Source organism: Chrysemys picta, chromosome 1 (assembly GCF_011386835.1).
Source record: "Chrysemys picta bellii isolate R12L10 chromosome 1, ASM1138683v2, whole genome shotgun sequence".
Classification (NCBI taxonomy): Eukaryota; Metazoa; Chordata; order Testudines; family Emydidae; genus Chrysemys; species Chrysemys picta.
In genome coordinates this window covers 326212787-326236549 of record NC_088791.1, presented here as the reverse complement: position 1 = coordinate 326236549, position 23763 = coordinate 326212787, and the positions used below count along the sequence as shown (strand labels likewise).

At 45.0% G+C, this 23763-nt stretch overlaps 1 protein-coding gene across 2 annotated transcripts; it reads left to right on the top strand.

Moving 5' to 3' along the window:
* The first annotated feature begins 394 nt into the window (after positions 1 to 394).
* On the top strand, positions 395 to 23763 carry CEP57 (centrosomal protein 57). Of its 2 annotated transcripts, XM_008174384.4 has the most exons (11): positions 395 to 628; positions 7348 to 7504; positions 11165 to 11344; positions 13447 to 13568; positions 14108 to 14224; positions 17080 to 17157; positions 18366 to 18470; positions 18625 to 18705; positions 19471 to 19715; positions 20528 to 20672; positions 22422 to 23763. In XM_008174384.4, the coding sequence occupies exons 1-11, from the start codon at positions 599 to 601 to the stop codon at positions 22656 to 22658; spliced, it is 1497 nt and encodes a 498-aa protein (XP_008172606.1). In that variant the 5' UTR covers positions 395 to 598; the 3' UTR covers positions 22659 to 23763. The 2 variants fall into 2 exon arrangements, with proteins under 2 accessions (XP_008172606.1, XP_042711967.1); XM_042856033.2 differs by lacking the exon at positions 18625 to 18705 and having other exon boundaries at positions 469 to 628.

Here is a 23763-nt window from a genome sequence, read left to right as displayed (position 1 = left end):
ACCCAATGGCAAACCCCGCCCGCTCCTGCAGTAGCCAATCAAAGCTCGGATACACGTCCTGCGGTTGCCATTGATTGGATCGCTTTCTCCCTTCCTAACTGGCTGCTCCGATTGGCCTGCTCAGGGCCTGTTCTGATTTCTCATTGGCTAAGAGGACACGCGAGCATTCTGACAAAGACCGTCCTCTTCCGCCGCCCGCGAGATGCGCCTGAGCAAGAAATACCTTATTTCAACAACAAACCTTGACGTCACTACTCTTCTCCGATTCAGTTGGTCAGGTCAAGCGATTGAGAACGAGGCTACGCCCCTTCCGCCAAACCTTCCCCTTTTATTGGGCAAACTGCTATCTTTATCGTTTGATTGGACAGCTGACATGTCAATCAAATATCGGCTTGTGACGCACAGACGTTGTATTTCGTAAGGGGTGGGATCTATGCTGGGCAACCCCGCTCCCTCCTCCTCATTGGTCAATTGCCATGTCAGTCAAGCACTACCTTGTTGGCGTAGAGGCGCCTCTGGGACTGGAGTGGGGGTGGCGGGTGTATGGGAGTCGCGGCCTTAAAGGGGCCCGCACCTGCTGTGCCCGCCCTTTGGGGACATGGCGGCGGCTGGTGACCCCCAGCACATGGTGAGAAATGGCGACGGGGTGGGGGCGCTCCCATGTCCACCGGTATGAGCCGGGGGCAAGCTCGTGTCAGCCTAGCCCCGGGGGGGGGGGGCAGGATTCCCCCCCGGATCACCTGAGGCTCCCCCAGCACGGATCCTGGTGGGGATCCCCCGGTCACCCCCATAGCATGGAGCTGGCTCGGAAAGACCCCCGATCACTCCCCCTCCAGCCTGCATCCTCCTCTCATCCCCCCCAACACGGATTCTGGCGGGGACTCCCCGCCCCAGCAAAGACCCCCCTCTGGTTCACCCCCTCCACCCCCCGCCCGGATCCTGGTGGGAATCCCCCCTCCTGAACAAGACACCCAAATTCCGCCCTGTTCTGTTTCTAAGCACAGACCTGGCTGGGAAAGACTGCTAGAATCAATCCCCTCCTCCAGCACAGTTCCTGGTGGGGAAAGACCCCCTCAAGGAGCACATCTCCTCTCCCCAGGACAGATCTTGGTGGGAATTCTACCTGCCCCCCTGAGCACTGACCTGGGTTGGTTGGAGGTGGGAGACGGTGCCCCCGAGCACCTCCATGCGTTGAAACTTCTGGGCACTACTGTAATGCAAATAAATAATATGCATAGCTTTTATACATCTCTAGGTCTCCAGCTGTTTCTTACCATCCCTCAGCAGCTTGGAGCTGGCTAAAGAATTCTGGATGGGTAACATCATGGTGATGCTGCATGGAATCTAATAAGCTAATGGCACATGTTTACTTACAAAGGGCTTCAAATGTCTATTAAGAAAATTTATAATATTTTGTGTGTGATGCAGAAAAATATACAAATCTCTGAGTGTAAAACCTCTCAGCAGTACTACATGGGAGTCTCTGTATTGCACAGCACAGTCTGGTATCTGTGGCCACCAGAGAAATAGTGGAGACCAACACAGTTTGCTAAGAAGAGGTGTTTACGTTACTAGAAGCTGAAGCCAAAACCTAATCCAAGCAGAATAAATTACTAAAAGATATTGAACATCTAAAAAATGTTTGCAAGAGCAAGTGAAATTTGGAATTTTAAATGCCTTCAGTCTAGTGGTGCATGTCTATGACAGATCTTCTGAAAATGCTTCAGATGTTAAAAGGCTGGCCCTTTTAAAAGTGTTGCTGTCACCTCAAACTCTGGTATAGTGAGGAGGGTAAATTTCCATCTAAAGGACTTTTCTATACAAAAGAAATAGAATGTTGTAATAGTTTATTTGTATTTTCCGGCACTTTCTGGTGTCTGCCAGGATTGTTGGTTTGATGATGTCTGCTCTAGGACTCATCATAGGCTCAATTTAGCACTACTCAGGCTTAAAATTAAGCATTTGCTTAAGAACGCTGCTAAATCAAGGCCTAAAAGCCCAAAGAATCACAATCTAGGGACCAGAAAGGTATGTCTTCACTGAAGCTGGGAGAGAGCCTCCCAGTCTGGGTAGGCGGACTTATGCTAGCTCAGCTCAAGCTAATGCTCTAAAAATAGTGATGTAGACATTGTAACTCGGGCTTTCAAGCTTTCCTGGCCCCCTGGCTCTGAACTTGGGAGTGCCAGGCTGAGCTGCAATGTTTACACTGTTATTTTTATTGTGCTAGCTTGAGTCTGGCTACCCAGGCTGGGAGGCTGCAGTGTAGACTTACCTCAAATGTCCCCACATGTATCTTTCCCAAGAAGCCTAGCTCAGGAAAGCACAGTGGGACCCTCTCTCTCCCAACTCTAACTTCCATGGGAAGGGGAGAGAAGAAAGGATGACTGTTGTGGGAAGCACAATAGCACACAATTGAGGCTGCTGTACTGGTCTGTAGGCTACCAGGCAGATGATCCTAGAGAATTACCTGGACAGTGAAGCTAGAATTGCCATGAGAATGTGGTTTCCCCACACTTTCCTGGTCTGCTGCCTTCACCTGACATTCGTGGCCCTCAGAAGTGAAGTCTGCTCTTTTTGCTAGCAACTACGTTTGTGAGAGGAGGTGCAACTGCTGGGAGGGCGTGGTGCATGAGCCTGACTTCTGAGAACTTCTGGCAACGGGCCATAAACCATTAGCTGAAAGCGCTATTCTCACTTCCTGGGCCACAGGTTAGAATCAGCTGCCCGGTATGACTGAAGACTGGGCTATGCTTAAAAGAAAGTTAAGTTGACATAGCTACAGTGCTCAGGGGTGTGAAAAATCCACATGCCGAGTGCCGGAGCGATGCTGATCTAACCCCTGGAGTAGGCACAGTTAGGCTCATGGAAGAATGCTTCTTTTGACCTAGCTACTGTTGACTGGGGAGGTGGAGTTCCTACAGTGATGGAAAAACTTCTGTTGCTGGAGGAAACCAGGGAACCTCTGGCATGCGGCCCATCAGGGAAAGCCTCTGGCGGGCCGGGCCGGTTTGTTTACCGCCGCATCCGTGGGTTTGCCGATCACGGCTCTCACTGGCCGCGGTTTGCTGTCCCAGGCCAATAGGGGCTGCGGGAAGGGTGGCCAGCACATCCTTCGGCCCGTACTGCTTTCCAGAGCCCCCATTGGCCTGGAGCGGTGAACCGCGGCCAGTAGGAGCTGTGATCGGCTGAACCTGCAGACGCTGCAGGTAAACAAACTGGCCCGGCCCGCCAGCGGCTTTCCCTGGCGGGCCATGTGCCAAAGGTTGCCGATCCCTGCTCTACACTGTGCTGCTACAGCGGTTTGGCTATAGCACTGTAGTTGTGCTGTTGCAGCACCTGTAGTGTAGACATGGCCTAACCCTGCTTAGCTTCCTCAATTTTGTCTCACTAAGCTTGCTCCACTCCTGTGGCCCCAGCTTTCCACCTGCAGCAGTCAGAGTGTATAGGGGAGGGGAGTGGGATGTAGGGATGCTTGTAGTCCTCTCGGCATAGTCCCTAGGTGGGCATTCTGAATGTTATTTCTTCAGATGGGACAGAAGTCAGAGCAACAGTCTTGGCCTCAAATCAGAGAGAGAATTGAATAATAAATGTAATCTCAAATATACTGTTAAGATGTGGGCTTTTAAAAGTGAAATCCATCCTCAGTTGGGGGTTTACTGTACCGGCTCTGTTAGAATTCTAAATGTTGGTGGAGTGAAAAGTGACCATGCCAGCTCTTCATACTTTGGAATAGCAAGTGCCACACTAAGGCAGTTTTACTTCTGATTATACTGGGTCTATCTGAATGTTGGCTTCAGTTACATGAGCTTGTAGTTGACCTTTGGCTGGCTTCTCTATGAGCTTGCGCAGGTTTGACACTGGGCAATGGATGGCTAAGACTGAAGTATCCAGGGTGGGTTTCTTCAGTGTTGGTTGGACTTCCGTGTGTGTGAAGGAAGAAGGGAAGATTCAGTCTTTGAATGAGGTGTTTTGGTCAGGAATGGCACCAGTTGTTCATGATTCTCTTCCCCAAGCCAGGAAGGGCATGGGTTGGATTTACAAGTCTTGCATCAGGACTCCTTTATGGTGTCAAGAACTTCTTGATGAGTGAACGTATTGAACGTTGGGAAATGCAGGCAGGCAGAAAGCTCCTTGGGGAGGGATTTGGCACGGGTATTTTTAGTAAAAGTCATGGACAGGTCACCGGCAGTAAACAAAAATTCATGGCCCATGACCTGTCCATGACTTTTACTATATACCACTAACTAAAACATGGGCCAGGGGACGTGGGTGCTCTGGGGTGGGGGGGCAGTCTGGGGTGCTGCAAGTATGGCGGGGGGTGGCCCAGGACCCCTGCTGGTGCTGGGGGGAGGCGTACGGTGGCGTGCGGCTTGGGACCCCCGTTGGTGGGGGTGTATGTGTGTGGGTGGCAGCGTGCGGCCTGGGACCCTGCTGGGGGTGGGCGGCATGCAGATCAGGACCCCTGCTAGTGCTGGGAGGGGGGAGGAGGGTTGGCGGGGCTGGCAGGCTCACTACCTGGCTCTGACCAGCGTGTCCCTGCAGCTCCTAGGGGAGGGGCAGCCAAGGGGCTCCACGCACTGCTCTCGCCACAAGCGCCAGCTCCGCAGCTCCCATTGGCTGGGAACCGCAGCAGTGTACAGAGCCTCCTTGCCCCTCCACCTAGGAGCTGCAGGGACATGCTGGTGGGAGCCAGGGAGCCCCCGCTCCCCCCGGTAAGTGCTGCCCCACATCCCAACCCTCTACCCCAACCCTGAGCCCCCTCCCACACACCCAAACTGCTTCTAGCCCAGGGACTGCCTGGTTCAGGCAGCCCGAGCCAGCACCAGCCGCTGTAGAAGTCACGGAGGTCACGGACATGCAGCCTTACCTGTAATACAGCCTCAGCATAGGCTTTGAGGGATTAATTATGTTTCTTCCTGTCTGAATCAGCCTTTGTTTTCTGCATAAGTACTTGAGTTGCTGCCCCCTTCCTTCATCTAACACAAGGTGTCAAAAACCGAAGGGTGTCTGTGTTGGTGATGGGGAGGAAGGGTTCATTTGTAAGACAGCATGTCAATGGCAGAGGCCAGTGCAGAATGGTGATTATTCCACAGGTAACCTTGACTCCTCATCCTATGACTGGAATGCTGCTGCCATTTAGCAGGCTTTGGAATTGGTTGGAGTTCGTGAGCCTTTGTGGTCATGTCAGGATGACTGGTCTTTTCTATTGCCTGAGCCATTGGCTTTGGTGAGGTGATGGTCTGTCCAAGACAATGTAATGTCCTCTATCTTGATATCTAGGCTGAAGATCAGGGTCTGACTATTATCTATGTGAATCTGTCCCACCCTGCATTTGTGTCACCCAGCATAAGACAATCAAATTGCTATTCCTTTCCTCTAAAAGGGTACTGCCTGCAGAAAAACTCAACTGCAAAATTCCTAGGCAGCTTTGCCTGGTAGGAATGTAAAGGAGTTGGGTTGCTAGTACCTGCTGTCATCTGCAGCTTCAGCCTCCACCCACTTTCCCCAGTCATGCCTGGATCCAAATTCAAAATCTCAGGAATCCTCTCCCACTCCACTTGCCTCCCTGCTGACTCTCTTCATCTTGCGCACCCACCTCCCTCTTGCTGCCTTTCTGCAAGTTTACTACAGTTACTACACCTCTGCCCCGATATAACGCTGTCCTCGGGAGCCAATCTCATCTAACTTTTGTACAGCCTGTACAAATCTAATCTAAAAAGGTGTTTGCTCCCTTGCTTGTACCTCTTAATTTTTCTCCTGTTAAGTCTAAGAGTATTATTTATGCTGTGTCCACACTACGGACCTTACAGCTGTACCGCTGCAGCTGCACCGTTGTAGGTCTGTGTAGCCGCTCTATGCTCTCCTGCCGACATAATTAAACCACCCCCAACGAGCAGTGGTAGCTATGGCATCGGGAGACACTCTCTGCCAACATAGTGCTGTCCACACCGCGCTTTTGTTGGCGCAACTTATGTCACGGGGGTAACGCCCAGGAGAGGGAACAGAAACTGTGGTTGGTGAATATGGCCCATGAGTTAGACTGACCTTGATGGAGGTCCCTCCATTTTCATGTTAATTTTTGTACATTTCAGGTTGCATTTCCTGAAACATCACATACAAAGGGGGTCCTTCCCATAAGAGTTCCAAAATCGGGGGGGAAAAAAAGATTAAAAAGAAATAATGTTACAAAAAGAATTAAGCCAATCTCATGGGTTTATTGTGGGGGTTGGGAGGGTCTGTCATGACGTTTGAGTTGGTGAGGTTGTGATTTTATTGGGGTGATAAGTGCTCTCTAAGCTGTTCTTGAACCTTTTAAAATTCAAATATCCAAGTCGCTGTAAAGCTCACTATCTTTCAGTAAGTTACAGAACATCTGGAACAGTTCAGTCCTGACCCAGTTTGTGGAGTAGCATATGAAACTGTTGCTTGGCCACATTCATAAGTGAAATGTACTTGAAAGCATGATATTATTTGGACTGTGGCAAGAAATGTTTGTCTGAACTATACAATGGTTAATACTTCAAGATGGGGGTTGTCAACATTGATCCAAAGTGGATGGTTATATTGACTCTTCGTTGCAACATTCAAACAGAGAGTAACTGAATGAACATACTTGTAGCCAGATTGTTCTCAAGGGAAATGCAAATAAGTAAAAGGGGCAAATATTTATTTTGCTTTATGAAATTTTATGTCCAAGTGTTTAAATAGACTCTCTGGAAAAAAATATATTATGCATGGTGGTGGCTAGGTGCCACTTAAGCAAAGAAAGAAAACCGCAGTTGATTATATGTCCCTAGGCTTTTCCATGCAAACATGTTTTTCTGAATCTTGAAGACGTGTTGTATATATGCTGGGTGCCAGTATGCACTCAGCCTGTCCCCTTCAGTTGCGGGGAGTAAAGGGATAAAAGTCTGGTGCTAGGGCAAGTATAGTGAAACAAAGGAATAGAACAAAATAATTTTTCTTTTCTTATTTACATCAGACCCTGTTGATATGAGTTAGGGTGAAAATGAAGCTCATAGTCCCAGATGGTGGGGCAGGAAATCTGGCCTTTGCAATGTAATTATATTATTAATCTCTTGCAGTGCTCATGAAAATCAAAATGCATCTGAGCACTCCATCAGTAATTAGGAGGAGCTGGGGAGGAGAAACGTGTACCATAGGCTGGAGTAATTTGCCAGCTCCCTTTCCCAGGCTCTTCAGAGGGCATCCATTCGCCTCCCCCCATACTTTTGTAGCAGAACCTGATCGCATAATGACCACCATATACATCTGATTCTCCCTGCTCGTTGCAATTAGTGACTGGAAAATGAGGATTGCAAATAACAACTTTGTTTCATTTTTCAGGGTACTCTACGTGGAAGTTGTAAATCTACATCAGTCACAGATGGACTCTCTGCAGCGTCATTTGTAGATTATCCGAAATACAAACCCTTCATTAATTCTGATTTGCAGCGCTCCCCTGAGAAACCAGTAATTCCATATCCAGAAAGTAACAGCAGAGGTAATATTTCAGTCCCGCATCTATTGCTGTGGGATCTGGGTGCCATGTAACAAGCATAGAGTATGCCCACAAAGGGCTGTAATCTCACTGTCTCTCCTGCTTTTACCCAGGGGAGGTGAAGTTTAATCTCTCCTCTCTTTCCTGTCATTTCTCTTTCCTTAGTTCCTCCTGTTTTGCCCTCCTCACTGTCCCATTATGGATCTGTCTGAGGGTGATACTACTCCCAGGGAAAGGTCTAATCAAAGAGGTGCTTCTTTTATTTGGATCTAAACACTATTTAGTACAGCCCAGAGCAATATTCACTCCATAGCTCAGTGGTTCTCTTGTATTGGTGACCCCTTTCACACAGCAAACCTCTGAGTGAGACTCCTCCCCCCCCCTTATAAATTAAAAACACTTTTTTTATTAAGCACTATTATAATTGCTGGAGGTGAAGTGAGGTTTGGGGTGGAGGCGGACAGCTTGCAAACTCCCCACTTAATGACCTTGTGACCCCAACCCCCAGTTTGAGAACCCCTGCCATAGCTGGAGTCCCATGGCTGAAAATCTTCTACCTCCTGTGCCTAAAAGTCTGATTTTGAGCCAGTCAAGCTGCATGGAAAACAGTGCAATTCCCTGGATGGATGGGTAGTTGGCTATTGACTTTATAACGTAGCCTATGACTGACATATGGTCCTGCCTTCCCAACTCCCCCAGTGATTAGGGCTTTAATTTGAGCTCAGAAGTGGGTTTGAAGGAGAGGGGAGGCACTCGGTGTAGGGGAAGGGGCAGGATACAAAAGGTAGAAGGGGAAGAATTGCCAGAGGAACATTTAGAGGACACGGAAACGCACTACCCATGAGGGGGTATGAAATGAAATGAGAGCAGAGTTGTATGGAGGGGTGGATTTGTGAAGAGTTTGAGATTCCTGGGGGGGGGGAGATGGAAGAAAGGGAAGGATTAAGCTGAACCTAAACCACGGGATTCAAACTCTAAGTTTTATAAAGTAGTATAACGTGGTTGGAGTGGCTGTTGTAATGCATGTTGTAGTGCAGTCTGACTTGGGGAAGGCCTGGTCCTTAATGGCCAGTGTAGTAAACTAGCACAGACTGCCTCTTAAATGTAACATGCACTCTGGCACATGAACTGCTTTCTGTCCTGAGAGTGCTGTTGATACATAATTAAAGGAGCACTGTGGCTGAAACATAGAAGTATTCATTAGTGCAGGAAGAGCTCTCCTGCGAATTATTGATGAAGGTGTATTTTCATATGTTGCCTAGTGGTAAACTGAAGCCACGGTGTGCAGCTGGTTTTCATTGTTCAGCGCTTAACACCAGAACATTGACTTGTAAAATAGTCTGGTAGCAAAAATGTGAGAGAGTTTTCTTAATTCAAAAATGGTGCTGTGTGATCTGTACCGCAATTAAAAAACAAACAAACAAAAATCCAGTCTCTTGCTGTCGCATTGGGAACAGTCATGCTGTCTATAACCCTGTCTGCCTGAGCTCATCCAAATATTTAGCTACTTTCCACTGACTGTTTGTGTCCATACTTTTAAATGCTACAGTTTTTATAGCTGTAACGTATAAAAATATACACCCATGCACTTATCATTCATTTATATATTATTATTAATTAATTAGTTACTTTAAGAGTAACAGTGGTTTTTGTCTGTCTACCACTCTACAATTGAGTTTGATGTCTTTGCTTCAGAATTTGCCCACTATACTGTAGTAACTGTTCTTTCCCTTTTGTGATCTTATATCAAGACGTCAATATCCACCCTTGCATGTATTAATCTTTTTAATAAATGCACCTGCTTTGTTACCTTCAGTGTGGGTTTCAGTACAGAGGTGTCATGTTAATGTGACTTTAACAATACTAATCTGCAGATGTGGTCTCTGTATAGATGTATTCTGCTTTAATGGGACTTCACATGGGAGTAAGGGTCCTTTTGCAGAATTGGGGCCTGATTAGACAATACAGTGTAGATCCATAATACCTTAGATGACCAGCATAAGGTTTCAGCTCAAGATGATGCAGTTTCTTTTTTTGTGGTAGTTGACTGTCTAAAGATTCTGTGGGATAATTGGTGGTTAAAGGAGGAATTTGAATTAAGAGAAGGGTGCAAGTGAAGTGGGGAGGGAATTCCAAATCAAAGGGGAAAAAACAGCAATGGGAGAAGGATACAAAAGGGGCACCCAGAAGGGCAGCTTAGGAGGAAAATAGAGCAACACTGAGGAGAAGAGGATTTTTGCATCTCTTCTGACTCACGTTCACCTCCCTGGTTTCAGTGAGTATTCACAGTGTACACTAATGCACTGGTTGAGTCTGTAGCCACACTGAAATGCTAGCGAGTAATTGTTTATATCAGGGGAGGGCAAACTACGGCCCGCAGGCCGGATCTGGCCCGTCAGGGCTCTCAATCTGGCCTGCGGGATTGCCAGCCCCATGGCACAGTGGGGCTCAGGCAGGTTCCCTGCCTACCCTGCCCGCACCGCTCTCGGAAGCGGCTGGCACCACATCCTTGCAGCCCCTGGAGGAGAGGGGGGGAAGAGGGCTCAGTGCGCTGCCCTCGCCTGCAGGCACTGTCCCCCGCAGCTCCCATTGGCCGGGAACGGGAAACCGCAGCCAATGGGAGTACCCACAGGCGAGGGCAGTGCGCGGCAGAGCCACCTACCCCGCCCCACCCCCAGGAGCCACTGCCAGACATGCTGGTCACTTCCAGGAGCGGCGCGGGGCCAGGGCAGGCAGGGAGCCTGCACCCTGGAGCCACTTGAGGTAAGCGCCCACACCCTGAACTCCTCCTGCACCCCAACCCCCTGGCCTGAGCCCCTAATCCCCTGCCGCACCCCTCCGGCACCCCAGCCCCTTGCCCTGAGCACGTTCCTGCACACTGCACCCCCTCCTACACCCTGCACTCCCACCCCCTGCCCCAGCCCTACATTCATGGCCCTGCATGCAATTTCCCCACCCAGATGTGGCCCTCAGGCCAAAAAGTTTGCCCATCCCTGGTTTATATATCCCATTGAGCTTATAGTGGGGTATCAGTCTTGCACCTTACTACCACTTCAGTGCCAGTCTTCTTCTACCTATATGATAGAATGAGAGATGCAGTCAGGAAATCTGTTGTTGATTATATTAATTTAAAGGCAATTTCTCTTGTCACTGAGCACTAGCTCCACTTGTCCAGTATGTCTTCAGTGCAGGTAGAGTTGAAGGAGGGAGCCCAGCAAAGATAGCCAGTGACTCTTCTGATGTTGTCAAGGGCCAAAATCAACTTGTGGGTAAAGGGGCCTGGCACTAGGGGCTGTGCTGTAGAAGTTGCCCCCAAACCACTAACTGATTTCAAAACTGGATCAACTGAAGCAAGTTTGTTCAGGCCAATGCAGTCTGGTTTACCCAATACCTCACGCACTTTGAAACTCTATTCAGCTGAGACTCTTTAAAAATCAGTTAGGACCTTGGGGGAAATTTCCCCTGTATTGACCAGACTTAAGGGACATGGGTGTTGCATGGACCTTGGCATGTGGAGGGAGTGCGGGAAGGTGGCAAGAGGAGGGAGTGGTTGGCATTTGTTAATATATTAACACGTTTAAAAAGAAACGTTTAATATTCAAGTGGCAACCTGAGGCGCTGTCTCTTACTGGCGTGTAACGAGGATGTCTAATTCAATTACAGCAATATTTTCTGCTCTGAAGAATCTTCAGGAGAAAATTCGCCGACTAGAGCTGGAACGGATTCAGGCAGAGGAGAATGTGAAACACCTGAGTAAAGAAACATCTGACTATAAGAAAGTGCTAAATGAGCAAATACAACAGAGGGAGCACTCCAAGACGGAGGTATCCAAGCAAAATCAAGGTTTGTTCACATGTAGCCTTTGCGTGGTCAGGGTGTAACAATACAAACTCCACCCAAGGTAGCTGACTGGCTTTAGTTTATTGTGTGGGAACATTCTGCCAGGAATGAACTGTTTGTGTGTTGCGCCCACAGAGACTTAGGGCTTGTCTACACTTAAAAGTGGCACAGCTGCGCCACTGCAACTTCACTGCTGTAGCACTTCGGCATAGACACAACCTACGTACCCTGATGGGAGGGGTTCTCCCATCAGTATCCACTTCCCCTAGAAGTGGTAGCTAGGTTGATGGAAGAATTCTTCCAGTGACCTAGTGCTGCGTACCCATGGACTTAGGTAGGCTTAACAGCATTGCTCAGGGGGGTGGATTTTTCACACCCTGACTGATGTAGTTAAACCGATTTAATTTTCTAGCATAGGCCAGGCTTTAGGGCTTGTCTACACAAGGAAATTGACTGGAATGGCTATTGCAGAATAAACTATTCTGGAATAGCTCCCTGTGTGGACACTCTGATTCAAGAATAAGAGTGTCCACTTGGGGAGTTATTCCAGAATAGCTATTGCGCTTTAAAATTACACCCTATTTTATTCTGGAGTAATTTACTCATAGGCTATGTCTATGCTACCGCGGTAAGTCAACCTATGCTACGCAACTCCAGCTACATGAATAACGTAGTTGGAGTCTACCTGCCTTAGGTCAAGTTATCATGGGGGTCTACATCGCCGGGGGTTGACAGGAGAAACTCTCCCGTTGACTTGCCTTACTCTTCTCATTGGGGATAGAGTACAGGGGTCGACTGGAGAGCGATCTGCTTTTGATTTGGCGGGTCTTCACTAGACCTGCTAAATCGACTGCAGTGGATCAATCTCAGAGCCTCGATCCAGGCTGTAGACCTAGCCATATATACACTCCTTTAATGCATTAGACCTTGTCTACACTGGGAAAAGTTACATTTTTCTGCATTATTAGAGCTCTGGAAGGGCTGCCAACGGTGTCACGCTTTGATCTTGTTATGAGTGTAGCCTTGTACTGTGTTCAGCAGGATTGGAGATGAAGAGGTGAAGTCACTCTCTGAAAAACAAATGGAATAATTCCAGTGGTGCTCAAATGAAGCTAGTGGTCTGTGATACATGCGTAACAGTTCCTGTTACCATATTTTGTTTGTCATTGAGCAGGATTTGCAGGATTCTGATTACTTGCCTAGTTGTAGCGACTGTACATTGTGAGTGTGAGAAAATTTACAGACATTCCAGCAATTAGCACCAGGATTTTTCAGGCAAAGTGGCCAGACTGATTTCCTCAGAGTAGGAAAAGATGTGTTGGTTGTGCCACTGAACTAGAGAACTGTTTTGAAGACTTTTTTCTTTTTAAATCACAGCTTACTTTTTCTGTTAAGCTATGGAGGAGGGAGTGATGTCCTAGTTCACATGAAAGCTTCCTACAGATTTTACTCTATTGTAGAGCCCTGTGCAGGACAGTTTTTTTTTTTTTTTTTTTTTAAATCCTGGTCGCATATCGCTCTGCAATACCCACTCTCTCTCTCCCACCCACTCTTGTATTGTTTCTTACATTTTTATCCTGCTCCCATCTGCAAAACCTTAGATCCTGTATGAGAGTCAGATTTCCCCCGTGCTACAAAAAGTCGGTTAATATATAAGTATAAATGGAATTCAGATACTATTTTTACCACTACAAGAATAAAACAAATCTTGCTTAAACCATGTAAAAATGTACTTTAACTGTAATAATAGACATCAAATCTTTTTTCACTTAAATTTAAGTATTAAAAGGTGTTTTTTGTTTTAAAGTATTTTTTTGCAGATTACCACAGTCTGATTTTTTTTGCCCACCCAATCTTGCCCATAACAAAATATGTTTTACCCACTCTCACTATTACGGCAGTGGGTCCTGTGGGACACGCAGAATCCCAGTCCCGTTGCCAGGCTCTGCTCTACTGCATGATTGGTGTCATGGGAGGATTTTTAAACTGTGAGCTCTTTGGGGCAGAGACTGTTCCTTTGTTTTGGAGCAGCACTTAGCACGTTGGGGATGCTACCGGAAGTGAATTAACTGACTGATTTCACATTTCCACTTTCTCTATCTTAGAACTGTCTTCTCAGCTGGCAGCTGCTGAATCTCGTTGCAGGCTTTTAGAGAAGCAGCTGGAATATATGAGGAATATGATAAAGCATGCAGAAAATGAAAAGACAAGTGTCTTGGAAAAACAGGTAAGTTTCACCCAATCCAAGTTTACCTGCTAGTTGTACTAGAGAAGTTAATGAATTAAGGCATGATGTTGAGCAATCATTGTAATTCTGGCACCTTTAAATGTGATTCTCTATGCTGCTTTAACCTATCTTTAATCTAAATAAATTAAGAATAAAGTTCTCTGCTCATATCTGCCAGTCCTATTTCAACACTGATATTTTGCTTTCTCCTTATGAACACATCTCTTGTTGAAGTCAGTAGCTGTGTTCTCACAGTATGAATAAATCCTGAGTCTGTTAGTTCCCTCCAATGACAAATCCATACCTCTAGGACAGTGCTTGGCCCTGCCTGCAACCCCCCCAAACTCCTCGTCTATAAATAATTCTTTCCCCCCTCAGATGTTTACATCCTTAAAACATCTGTAGAGACTTATCCTGGTTTCCTCCTTGCATTATGTGATGCCTCTGCATGTTCTCAAACTCTAGGTTTGGATGATTGTGGAGGCTTTTGTGGTGGTGCATTTCTAACAGTTTTTTGCTTTTTCCTTTTCTCTTTGTAGGTCACTTTAGAGAGAGACCGACTTCTAGATCAATCTCATGTTCAATCTAAATTGGAAAAGCTGGATTTGCTGGAACAAGAATACACCAAACTAACTGCAATGCAGTCTCTAGCAGAGGTCCGTCATTCCTCTTGCACACTAAATCAGATTTGTCTTGGTCATGAGTATTGAGCATGTTTTGGTCCTCTGCCAAGAGATCACTAATAGAGCTGAATGTGCGTCCTGCAGGAAATTCTGATATTTTTAACATTTTTGACCCAAATCAGGACGTAAAGTTGAATTTTTTGTATGGAACAAATTCTGAATTGTTTCAATGTTTTCAATCGAAATGAAACATTTAAACATTCCCAAAATTGAGAGGTTTCATTTTGGCTTGTTTAAAAGACCCCAAACTCTTCATTTCTAGTCATTTCAACATTAAACTGCATTTTCTTACTGGGGCATGTTGCTTTATAGGAGTTGTAGTTTGGGAACCTGCTGTATCCATTCGCTCACTGACCAGACTCCCTTGCTGGACTACATCTACCATGATGCACCACTAGGGTTACCATCTGGCTGGTATTTGACCAGCTTGGCCAGTTTTTTTTATGGATTTGCCAGAAAAATAATTTAATATGCCAGTTTTTTTTATGTGCGTCTAAAGATTTGCATTATCATCACAATGCACTGGGATATCTAATGTTAAAAGTTTGTGTTCAGTTAAAGATGCTGCAGTGTTCCCACTTCCGCAGTTTATGCGATAACAGATCAAAACTGTTGAAAATACACAGCTTTCTGCCCACCAGCACGCAAGCACATCACGTGCACGTGTGAGAGTGAGGAGACATGTGATATCAATCTTATCTATATGTGTTCTCTCTTTAGATACTATAAATGGCTGTTGGGGGGGGCGGGTGGATGTTGCCTTGTGGTTGGAGTTTGGGGTTGCGGTGGGATGGCCTTGTTGGGGACCCATCATTTCAAAAGTGGTAACCCTCTGCACCACATACAGTGTTGTCAGAGGCAAATCTTAATTGCATTATGGAAGATGTAGTCCAGCCAGGGAGCTTGGCTCATAGGAGAGAATGGGGGCTTGAACTACAGTGCCCAGAAGGCAACACACTGATAGTTCCATAAAATAAACTGTTTCCCTATTTGAAACTAAATATTTTGGGTCAGTTGAACACAATACAATATTCTGATTCAGGTCCAAGTGCCCCAAAAATGAAATATTTGTTTTCATGAAGAACTTGGATATTTTGGGGCAAAATCAAATTTTGTTTTTTTTCCCCGTGGAAAATCTGAGCCAGGAAGTTTCGATCAACTCTTGTGACTAAGGCGTTGTCTAGACTACAGAGCCTTTGCTGGTATAGCAGTACTGGGATAGCCCCTGGTGGAGATGCTATGTCAGACTGGAGTTCTTTTGCCAGCGTCATTACACTACCTCCATAAACAACACTAGCCAAGTTGACAGAGGCACTCTTCTATAGCGTAGTTGTGTTTGCAACGGGGCTTTGCCAGCATAACTATGTCAGCTAGGGAGTGTGAAACTTTATTGTAGTTACACCAGCATAAAACAGGCTCTTAGTTTTCCAATGACTTTGCAAGACGCTAAAAATCATAGATTGAATAGAGAAACTGGATGTATGGTTTATTACAACAATCTCTAACCCATTTACAACCTCCCTTCCTCCCAGCACCTTCTCTTCCATTTCTTTCCCTCTATGTCTGGCGGGGTGCTAAACAACCTGTCCCACCTTGTCTTTAGCTGTGACACTGGGAGAGTACCTTTCCCAGACCTGAAAAAGAGCTCTGTGTAAGCTCGAAAGCGTGTCTCTCTCAGCAACGGAAGTTGATCCAGTAAAAGATATTACTTCCACACCTTGTTTCTCTAGTATCTAGGACTAACACAGCTACAACAATACTGCATAGACTTAGTAATGCACTTAACTGTGTTTTTTTTTTAATATTACATTTTTCCCTAAAAATTAACAAATATGCTCCCATTTATATACATAGTAATTGGAATACAGTGGTTTTTTTTCTGATGACAGCTTGATTTTGGATTATATTAGGGTGCAATGTTTAATCTTCAGTGTGAAGGTTAGGCCATGTTCTAGAGCCCTGGGCTTTTTTTACTGTCCATTCTAAGGTTCTGAGTTTATACCTGTCAGGCTCATCACAAAGCTGTGACTTCATCTCCTTAAGTCAAGGTTTTCATCTTAGGAGTGATTTGCAAAGAGGAAAAGTGTGCTTTTTTACTGCTTCATGATGTATAAAGAATCCCTGGAAGGATTTTTCAAAGGGTACTTCTTTATATTTTTTTGCCTGGTATTTTACTTAGAAATATCAGGAATGTGAAATCAGTCTTCTCTGGCTTTACTAGACGACCACTTGGATGTCTCTTATGGATTGTTGACCTCTGTCGTTAACTTATGGTCAGGATGTGCAAAGACCTCCGTTGTTGCAAATGTTTGAGGCATTTTAGTTACAGATGTTAAAAATAAACCCAAAATATGTTTCAGGTCTCTATTCCAACTTGCATAGTATCTGACATAAAAAATTGCTAGTTCTTTAGCTGTCTTTTTAGCCTGACACACGACAAGACCTAAATTTTAATGTAAAAAAAAAAAAAAAAATGTTAAACCATTTTTAGGCCTTTTATGTATTTTTAAAGAAACCTCATTTTTTCCTCTGTGTAGGTTACACCCTTCACTAACTTGCTCTAGCCTTTCAGGCATTGTAATTAATGTCTTATTGAAATAAACATGGGAAAATCCAATGTGTTCAATTTTAAATATTCAGGCCTGCTTGTACTTGTTAAAGACAGATGAGACTCATCAACAGTTGTTCTGAATCTGAAGGGAGTCTTCGGTCTAAAACAATGCATTGAACTATTAGTTTTAATTTTGTTCAAGTTCCTATTTTAAGACTTCAGAAAAAAGGAACCAGGCATTCCACCAGTAACATTTTTCTTATTGAACTTCAATTAGAAAAAAATGAAAGAACTGGAACAGAAGCTCCAAGAGGAGGAACATGCAAGGAAGCTTGTGCAGGAGAAGGCAGCTGAGGTAACCAGCAAGTAATCTTTTCTGCTACTTTATTGTGTGTTGCAAGTAGGTCGCCCTCTCATTAAACTTTTCACTGATAGGATCTCTCATGTGCAATGTAACGAAGAGCTCGTTGCAGTCTGGCTGGTGATGGAGTCCAAGAATACCAAAGGCACCATTTTCTCTTTTTCTGTTCTTTTGCATGCAATGGTGGAAAACTTTCTCTGACAGGGCTGGGAATTGGGAAGGGTGACATTTTGTGACTTCCCCAGTCCTGTCAAGAAGAGGGTGTCCAGTAAGTTATATTTTACTATAAAAACACAAACTTAGTCTGGTGTTTCCTTCAGATCATCTCCAGCTAGGATGATGAGGATGCAGCTTACCATTACCAGATCTGGCCAGTGCACCCAGTTAACTGGATGGTTTCAACTCCAGCTAAATCAAACTCCCTGGCCTACATATAGCCCCTCACCCTAAGCTGCGTGGAGCTTCTCTTCATTCGAGGCTTCCAAATGGTCTTCTATCCCGTTCCTTTCCAAAGCTTCCTCACATGCTTTTACATGCTTCTTCCTCAAGCCCTTTTTGCCCTAGGAAAGATTAGACTGCTGCCCTCCCTGAGCCTTCACATAGGCAAACATTTGCTACCCTCTCCTCCCCAGACTGAGGAAAACCGGCCTTTTTGTACCAAGCATGCTTTGACAGCCTGCCATTCCCAAGGTTACTGAACTATAAGTCCCAAAGCACTCGTGGTTGGTAGAGACCACATCACAGGACTCAGCTGAGTTAGCTTTGTTTGGTTCTGTTCTGAAAAGTTGAATAGAAAATGATTGACTTCCTAGAGGTTTTTGACCCATCCTAGGTCATTTAGGAAAGAACTCTAGGCCTGTTTTAGGATGGATAGAAAATATTCTTTTTTTTTCCTACTGAATTCAAGGGTGTTTTTTTTTTTTTTTTTAAAGTAATTTCTGTAGATTATCTATTGTACTCAGTGTCACTACTGTTGTTTAACATTGCAATAATACCTAGAGGCCTTAATCACATGGGCATACTGTTGTTCTAGGCAGTACAAGACCTACAGTAAAGGACAGACCCTGCCGCAAAGAGTTTACTGTCTAAAAATTGCTCCTTGGCTGGCCAGTCCCAGACTTCAGGGTTTGATTTTATTTTTTTTTAACACCTTCCTTTTTTTTCAAAAAAATCATAATTCCCACTATTAACTCCATTCACAGCTTCAGACAGGACTGGAGACTAACCGACTCCTGTTGCGGGCAGGAACGCCATCAGTTCCCCCAAAGCCAAGGAAAACAAAGAAGAAAGCCAAGCAGCCAGACAAGGTAGCATGCTGTCATTGTAAATTGCATTGGGAAGGAAGGAGGATGAAGTGGGTGGGTGAGAGGGAGAGATCAGGTAGCTGGCTCCTTTTTACTAGGAAGCAGAGGGGTAGGGGTTTGGCAGGGTCACGTCTAATGACAGTTTCTCTCTTCTTAGAAACGCCCTCTTACGAGACATTTCCATGCACAGCCCCACTACAGGCTGTGTCTGGGTGATGTGCCATTTGTCGCTGGAAAGGTGAGTGGGGTTAATTCTGAATGCCTACAGATAGCAAGCTGTGGAGAATTTTACACTTTGAGTACGAAGTTAGTTCAGAAGACGGGGCTCCAGGTCACGGTTGCCAACTTTCACACAGTAAATAAGCACCCCGACTTGCACAGTAAGCCAACGATCAAGCTAATCCCATTTCAAAACAAGGCGAAAACAAGCCAATCCCTAAGAACCCCAACACTATGTGACTAAATCCCCCGGCGTGCAGTCTGGGACTGTGGTGGGCCCTCTGTGCACCCTCACCACCCCCCACCCCCCACCCCGCCCCTGCTTGCTGGGAGCCAATCAAAAAAGAAGCTACAAGCCAAAAACTACCCAACAAGCAACACTCAAGCCATTTAAGTCAAAAACAAGCCCAATTTCTGCGTTTTTTCCACAGGTTTAGCATCTTGTTTGGTGCTTTCATGACACCTAGTGGTCAGACTACTTAACAGTTCTATTTTCCTTTAACTTTTAATTTTCCCTCCTGCCTTTCCTGCAATGCTTTGTTCTGTCTTCTGTAACACCGAGCTGGCATGCTCAGAAACGTCTCCCCTGCTCTCAGGGCTGCTAGTCAAGCACTTTTCACAAGCATGGATTCACTCATACACAAATCTCTTCTTAAAAAAGTCAGTAGCAGCAAATCAAAAGGAAAAACACAAGTAGAATTATTTCTAAATAAAATGTCCTAAAATCTCTCTCCTGCTCTAGGTTAAGAGATCTATTCACATCTACTTTACTTTTTCCCTTCAGTCTACTAGTCCCAGCCATTCTGTTGGAGCCAATGTACAACATGTGTTGCATCTAATGAAACAACACTCTAAAGCTCTGTGTAACGATCGTGTGATCAGTGATGTTCCACCACCTAAGCCGACTGGCAACGCATCTCACACCAGCAAAGGCAGAAAGTCCTCTCTCTCGACAGGCTCCTCTGCATCCCAGGAAGAGCTTTCTGAAGTGTTGCTGACTTTGCAGGATGAATTTGGGCAGATGAGTTTGTGAGTCCCGTGATTAAATGACAAATGTGAATGTTTGATACTGCCAGTGATTTTGGTTTGGTGTTGGGAGTTTTCTGGAGGGAGGGGGGTTATGCAGTCCCTTATCCAAAGATGATGCATGCTTTTAGGCAGAGGTGGATCAGGATTTAGTTCTATCCAATCATGGCAGCCTTTTTCCCCTGTAATGTTGATCAACATTCAACTTTGGTTATTATAACATACTAATACAAAGAGCCCTGCACTATTTACAAGCAGCAGTTCCAAGAGGCGCACCTCCGAGTTCATTCATAACGCATCAGACAAGTGGGTAAATGGGACTACGCTTTTGTGAGGGCTGCCTTGCTATTCTTTCTGCTAAAATAGTCATCTAGTTATCAGGATCTAAACAGCTTTGCTAATCTCCCATATCATTCATAGTAGGAGCACGGACCTGAAATAGCAGCTAATGCAAATGAACCAAGGAAATGCAGAATGGGAAATAGGACTCTCTCCTCAGAACTGACTGAGCGCTAAGACTATATGGCTAAAGGAGGCCACCCATGTAATCTTAAATTAGTAATACTTAGGCCTAACTAATTTGATCAGTTATCTAGTGCAGCAGCAGTGGCCCGTGTACGCATTCCACATTGACAGTGCTCACCGGCAAGAACATTACAGACTACTGTTATGCAATAATAGATTAAATATATTGAGACAGTTTCTGGTTACTAATACTATGCCTCCCTAGAGATGTCATTTCTCAGGCAAGTGGGCAAACAATGTAAAGTTGAGAAAAATCACACCCAAGCTTTTTTTCTGTCGTTATGTATAAGTGATCACCAGCAGCTAGCAAAGCTAATCCACGAAACACCAACTGTTGGCCTGAGGGAAGACCTGGAGCGGGAACTTGAGGCATTGGTGAGAAGAATGGAGGCAAAGGCAGACCAAATAAGTAAAGTCCGGAAACATCGGACACGGGTAAGTCAGTTGTCTGCAGTTGCGCTTCTGTAAAGTGATTATTTTGAGGAATTTTTCACTGTCTGAAATGCTGCTATAGCTGAATTTGGAAGAAGCAGACATGACCTGCCTTTTGTGGTCACAGGAGAAAGAACCATTTGTACATGGGGGAAATCCCACAAAGACATTTTACAAGTTGTCAAAAGACTTTAACATACATTGAGGAAAACAAGTTAGTTGTGTTTTTGCTTTTGGTCACCCACACTTTACTCGGGAAAAGGTTTGGGTTCCCAGGGTCTATTTTCACTGTTACTCGAAATTTTTGGACGGTCCTCCTCTGCTTTGCATATGCTGATCTATCTGGTCTTGCTTTATAATTCACATTTCACAAATATCGGAGAGAAAGTTAAAGATAGCTACTTTGATCAAAGACTTCAATCCCATATCTGATTCTTCTTTCTCCAGTCTTCCTTCATCTTACTGAAGTTTGTTTTGCCCCAAAGATCAAATACAGTGTGGCAAGCCTGTTCAGTTTACATTGCTGTGAAGCATATCTTAGTGCAGTTTTCAACCCCCTCATCTCCAGCTTTGACACTGTGTGTGCTCTAGAGTCAGAAAATTCATCTGCCTAAAGTCAGTGTGTTGAAGACTTAAACTGCAGATGTCATCTGAAATCAAAGGCAGTTGAGCATGTTTCCCACACATTCACTAGATCAGAGGCTCTCGACCTTTTTCTTTCTGACCCCCCCACCCCCCAAAAAAACATGCTCTAAAAACTCCTGCATATAAAAGCCAGGGGCAGCAAGTAGGGCAATTGCCTGGGGCCCCCATGAAGCTACATTGCTAAGGCTTCAGCCCCAGGTGAGGCTCAGGGACCTAGGCTTCAGCCCCCTTCTGCCCTGGGCCCTAGTGAGTCTAAGGCTGGCCCTGCTTGGAGGCCTCCCTGAAAACTGTTTGAGGACCCCTAGGGGGCCCCAGACCCCTGGTTGAGAACCACTGCACTAGATTTCCAATCAGATGACTGAAGAATTCATAGCCCTTAACCTATTCTGCAGAGGAATGTCTGGGCCAGTGGAGGAAGACAATTTATTAGTTACTCCTGTCAAGAAACTGAAACAGTTGTTGCAGACCGGCAGGTGTAGCATTGCTGACATTATATGGCAATTTGCATGGTTCTGCATGAATCCTGTATGCCCGACTAGTAAAAATTTTCCTGCACCACTGTAGAATTGAGTCGCATACTGTCCTATTTACACATCTTTACAGCTGATGCCAGTTCTTCATACCACCTCAGGTAGCTGCTTTCTAAGGACAGTGAGTGGCCTATACAATCTGCCGTAGGTAAATGGAAAACTTAATTTTTCAGTAATCTCTGGGGAAAGTTGGGCAGTGGCTGTGTGGATTGGAGACTTAAGTCCGTTCTTATCCACATGTCCTCACGATTGGGGAAACTCCCCTAGAATCTGTTAGATGTGTGATTTCTAAAATAGCTAACAGTAATTCAGAACACACACTGCACTGGAATCAGAGATTTTATCTCCATGTTCTTAAAGATTTACATTATTCACTTGGCTATAGTAGTAAATATATACGCTGTATAGGAGAAGTTTTCTTAAGTATTCCAGGAGATTGGCTGTCCTGGTAATAGATGCTCAACTTTCTATTTGAGTCACAGGCATGAGTGAAAGGGGAGATTTTAATTCCATTGGGAGAAATAAGTAAACTGAAGCCGGGCTGCTCTTAATGTTTCTCTTTGGGCTTTCCTTTCAGCTAGAGAAACTCAAGAAAGAATGTAAGTCCAAAAAGTCTCGTGCTGAAGAAACACGAGACTGCCGGAGTGGAGTTAGTGAAGTGAAAGTAACAACCACCGTGACAACCAGGGGAAAGGATGCTGGCCCCATCAAAGTGAAACCTGGAGAGAAAAGCCGGAAAAACCTTCAATTGTTGCGGGACATGCAGAGTATACAGACTTCCCTTCAGAAAGATGACGTCAGCTGGGACTACTGATTTCTGTACTGGTTGGTATTTTCCTTAAACTCCACCAGTCTGAACTTTACTTCTCACATTCCAGGTCTAAAAGAGATGCCTTTCCTACTGTGTGAAAGAGACTACTGTATACGAAGTGCACTTTTTAAATGTAACCCCCCCATTTTGCAGCTGTAGGTCTGATTTATTATGGTTCTAATCCATGCACAACACAGATTGGAGAAAGCAAGCCTCATTTGTAATGTATCGAACTACTGAGTCTATATGCCACCCTCCATTATCCACCCCTTTGCAGCTGTATCCTTCCTTTAAGTCTTACCTTCTAGCCTCCTTCCTCCACGCCTGCTGCAGGATGTTTTATTTCATTGTTCACATGGGTGGCTTGCCTAAAAGGTAGGTGTGGTTTCACAACTCTTGCTGTTGAACTCTTCTGCATGGGGCTGCTTAAAGGGATATCACCATTCGAAAATGAAGCTTTAGTCACGAGTCTACAAGGTATTATCAGTTGCTGGATGTATACACAGTTGCTGTCAGCACAGCCTTTGAGAACATAAGAAAAAGCAGGCGAACCTCATAAGTGTTTTGTTTAACTATCTAGTTCCAGGTCTGCTACCTTCCATTAGCCAATATTAATTGCAGTGGACACTTCAACTCACTCAAAGAAAGAACAAAGTAATTATCTTTTGGACTAGTTTTTCTTACCAATTGACTCTTCTTTAATAGTAATGATGTCTTAAAACTGAAGAGAGAAATGTGCCTTCACACTTAAGGGAAAAGTCTTCTGATGTGGAACATTGGGATAAAATCTATCATTTACTAGTGCACTTTGGCTGGAGGGGTAAAGCGCAGACATTTTTAATTTGCAAGTGCCTCAATCATGCTATTCAGTGCTGGCAGCTTGCTTAATTTTAACTTGAATTATTATTCATTTTGAGTTGGATATCTGCTTTTTTAGTGGTGCAGATATGAGTGCTAAATGACTCGCACACCTAAGTGAATGTTATTTATTATATTAATAATGTAAAGAATTTCGTAGTAATGGCGTGTACAGAAGACAGATTCAAATTACCTGTGTCTATAAAGTTTTTTATAATTGGAAACCAATAAAATTAACTTGCAAATCTGA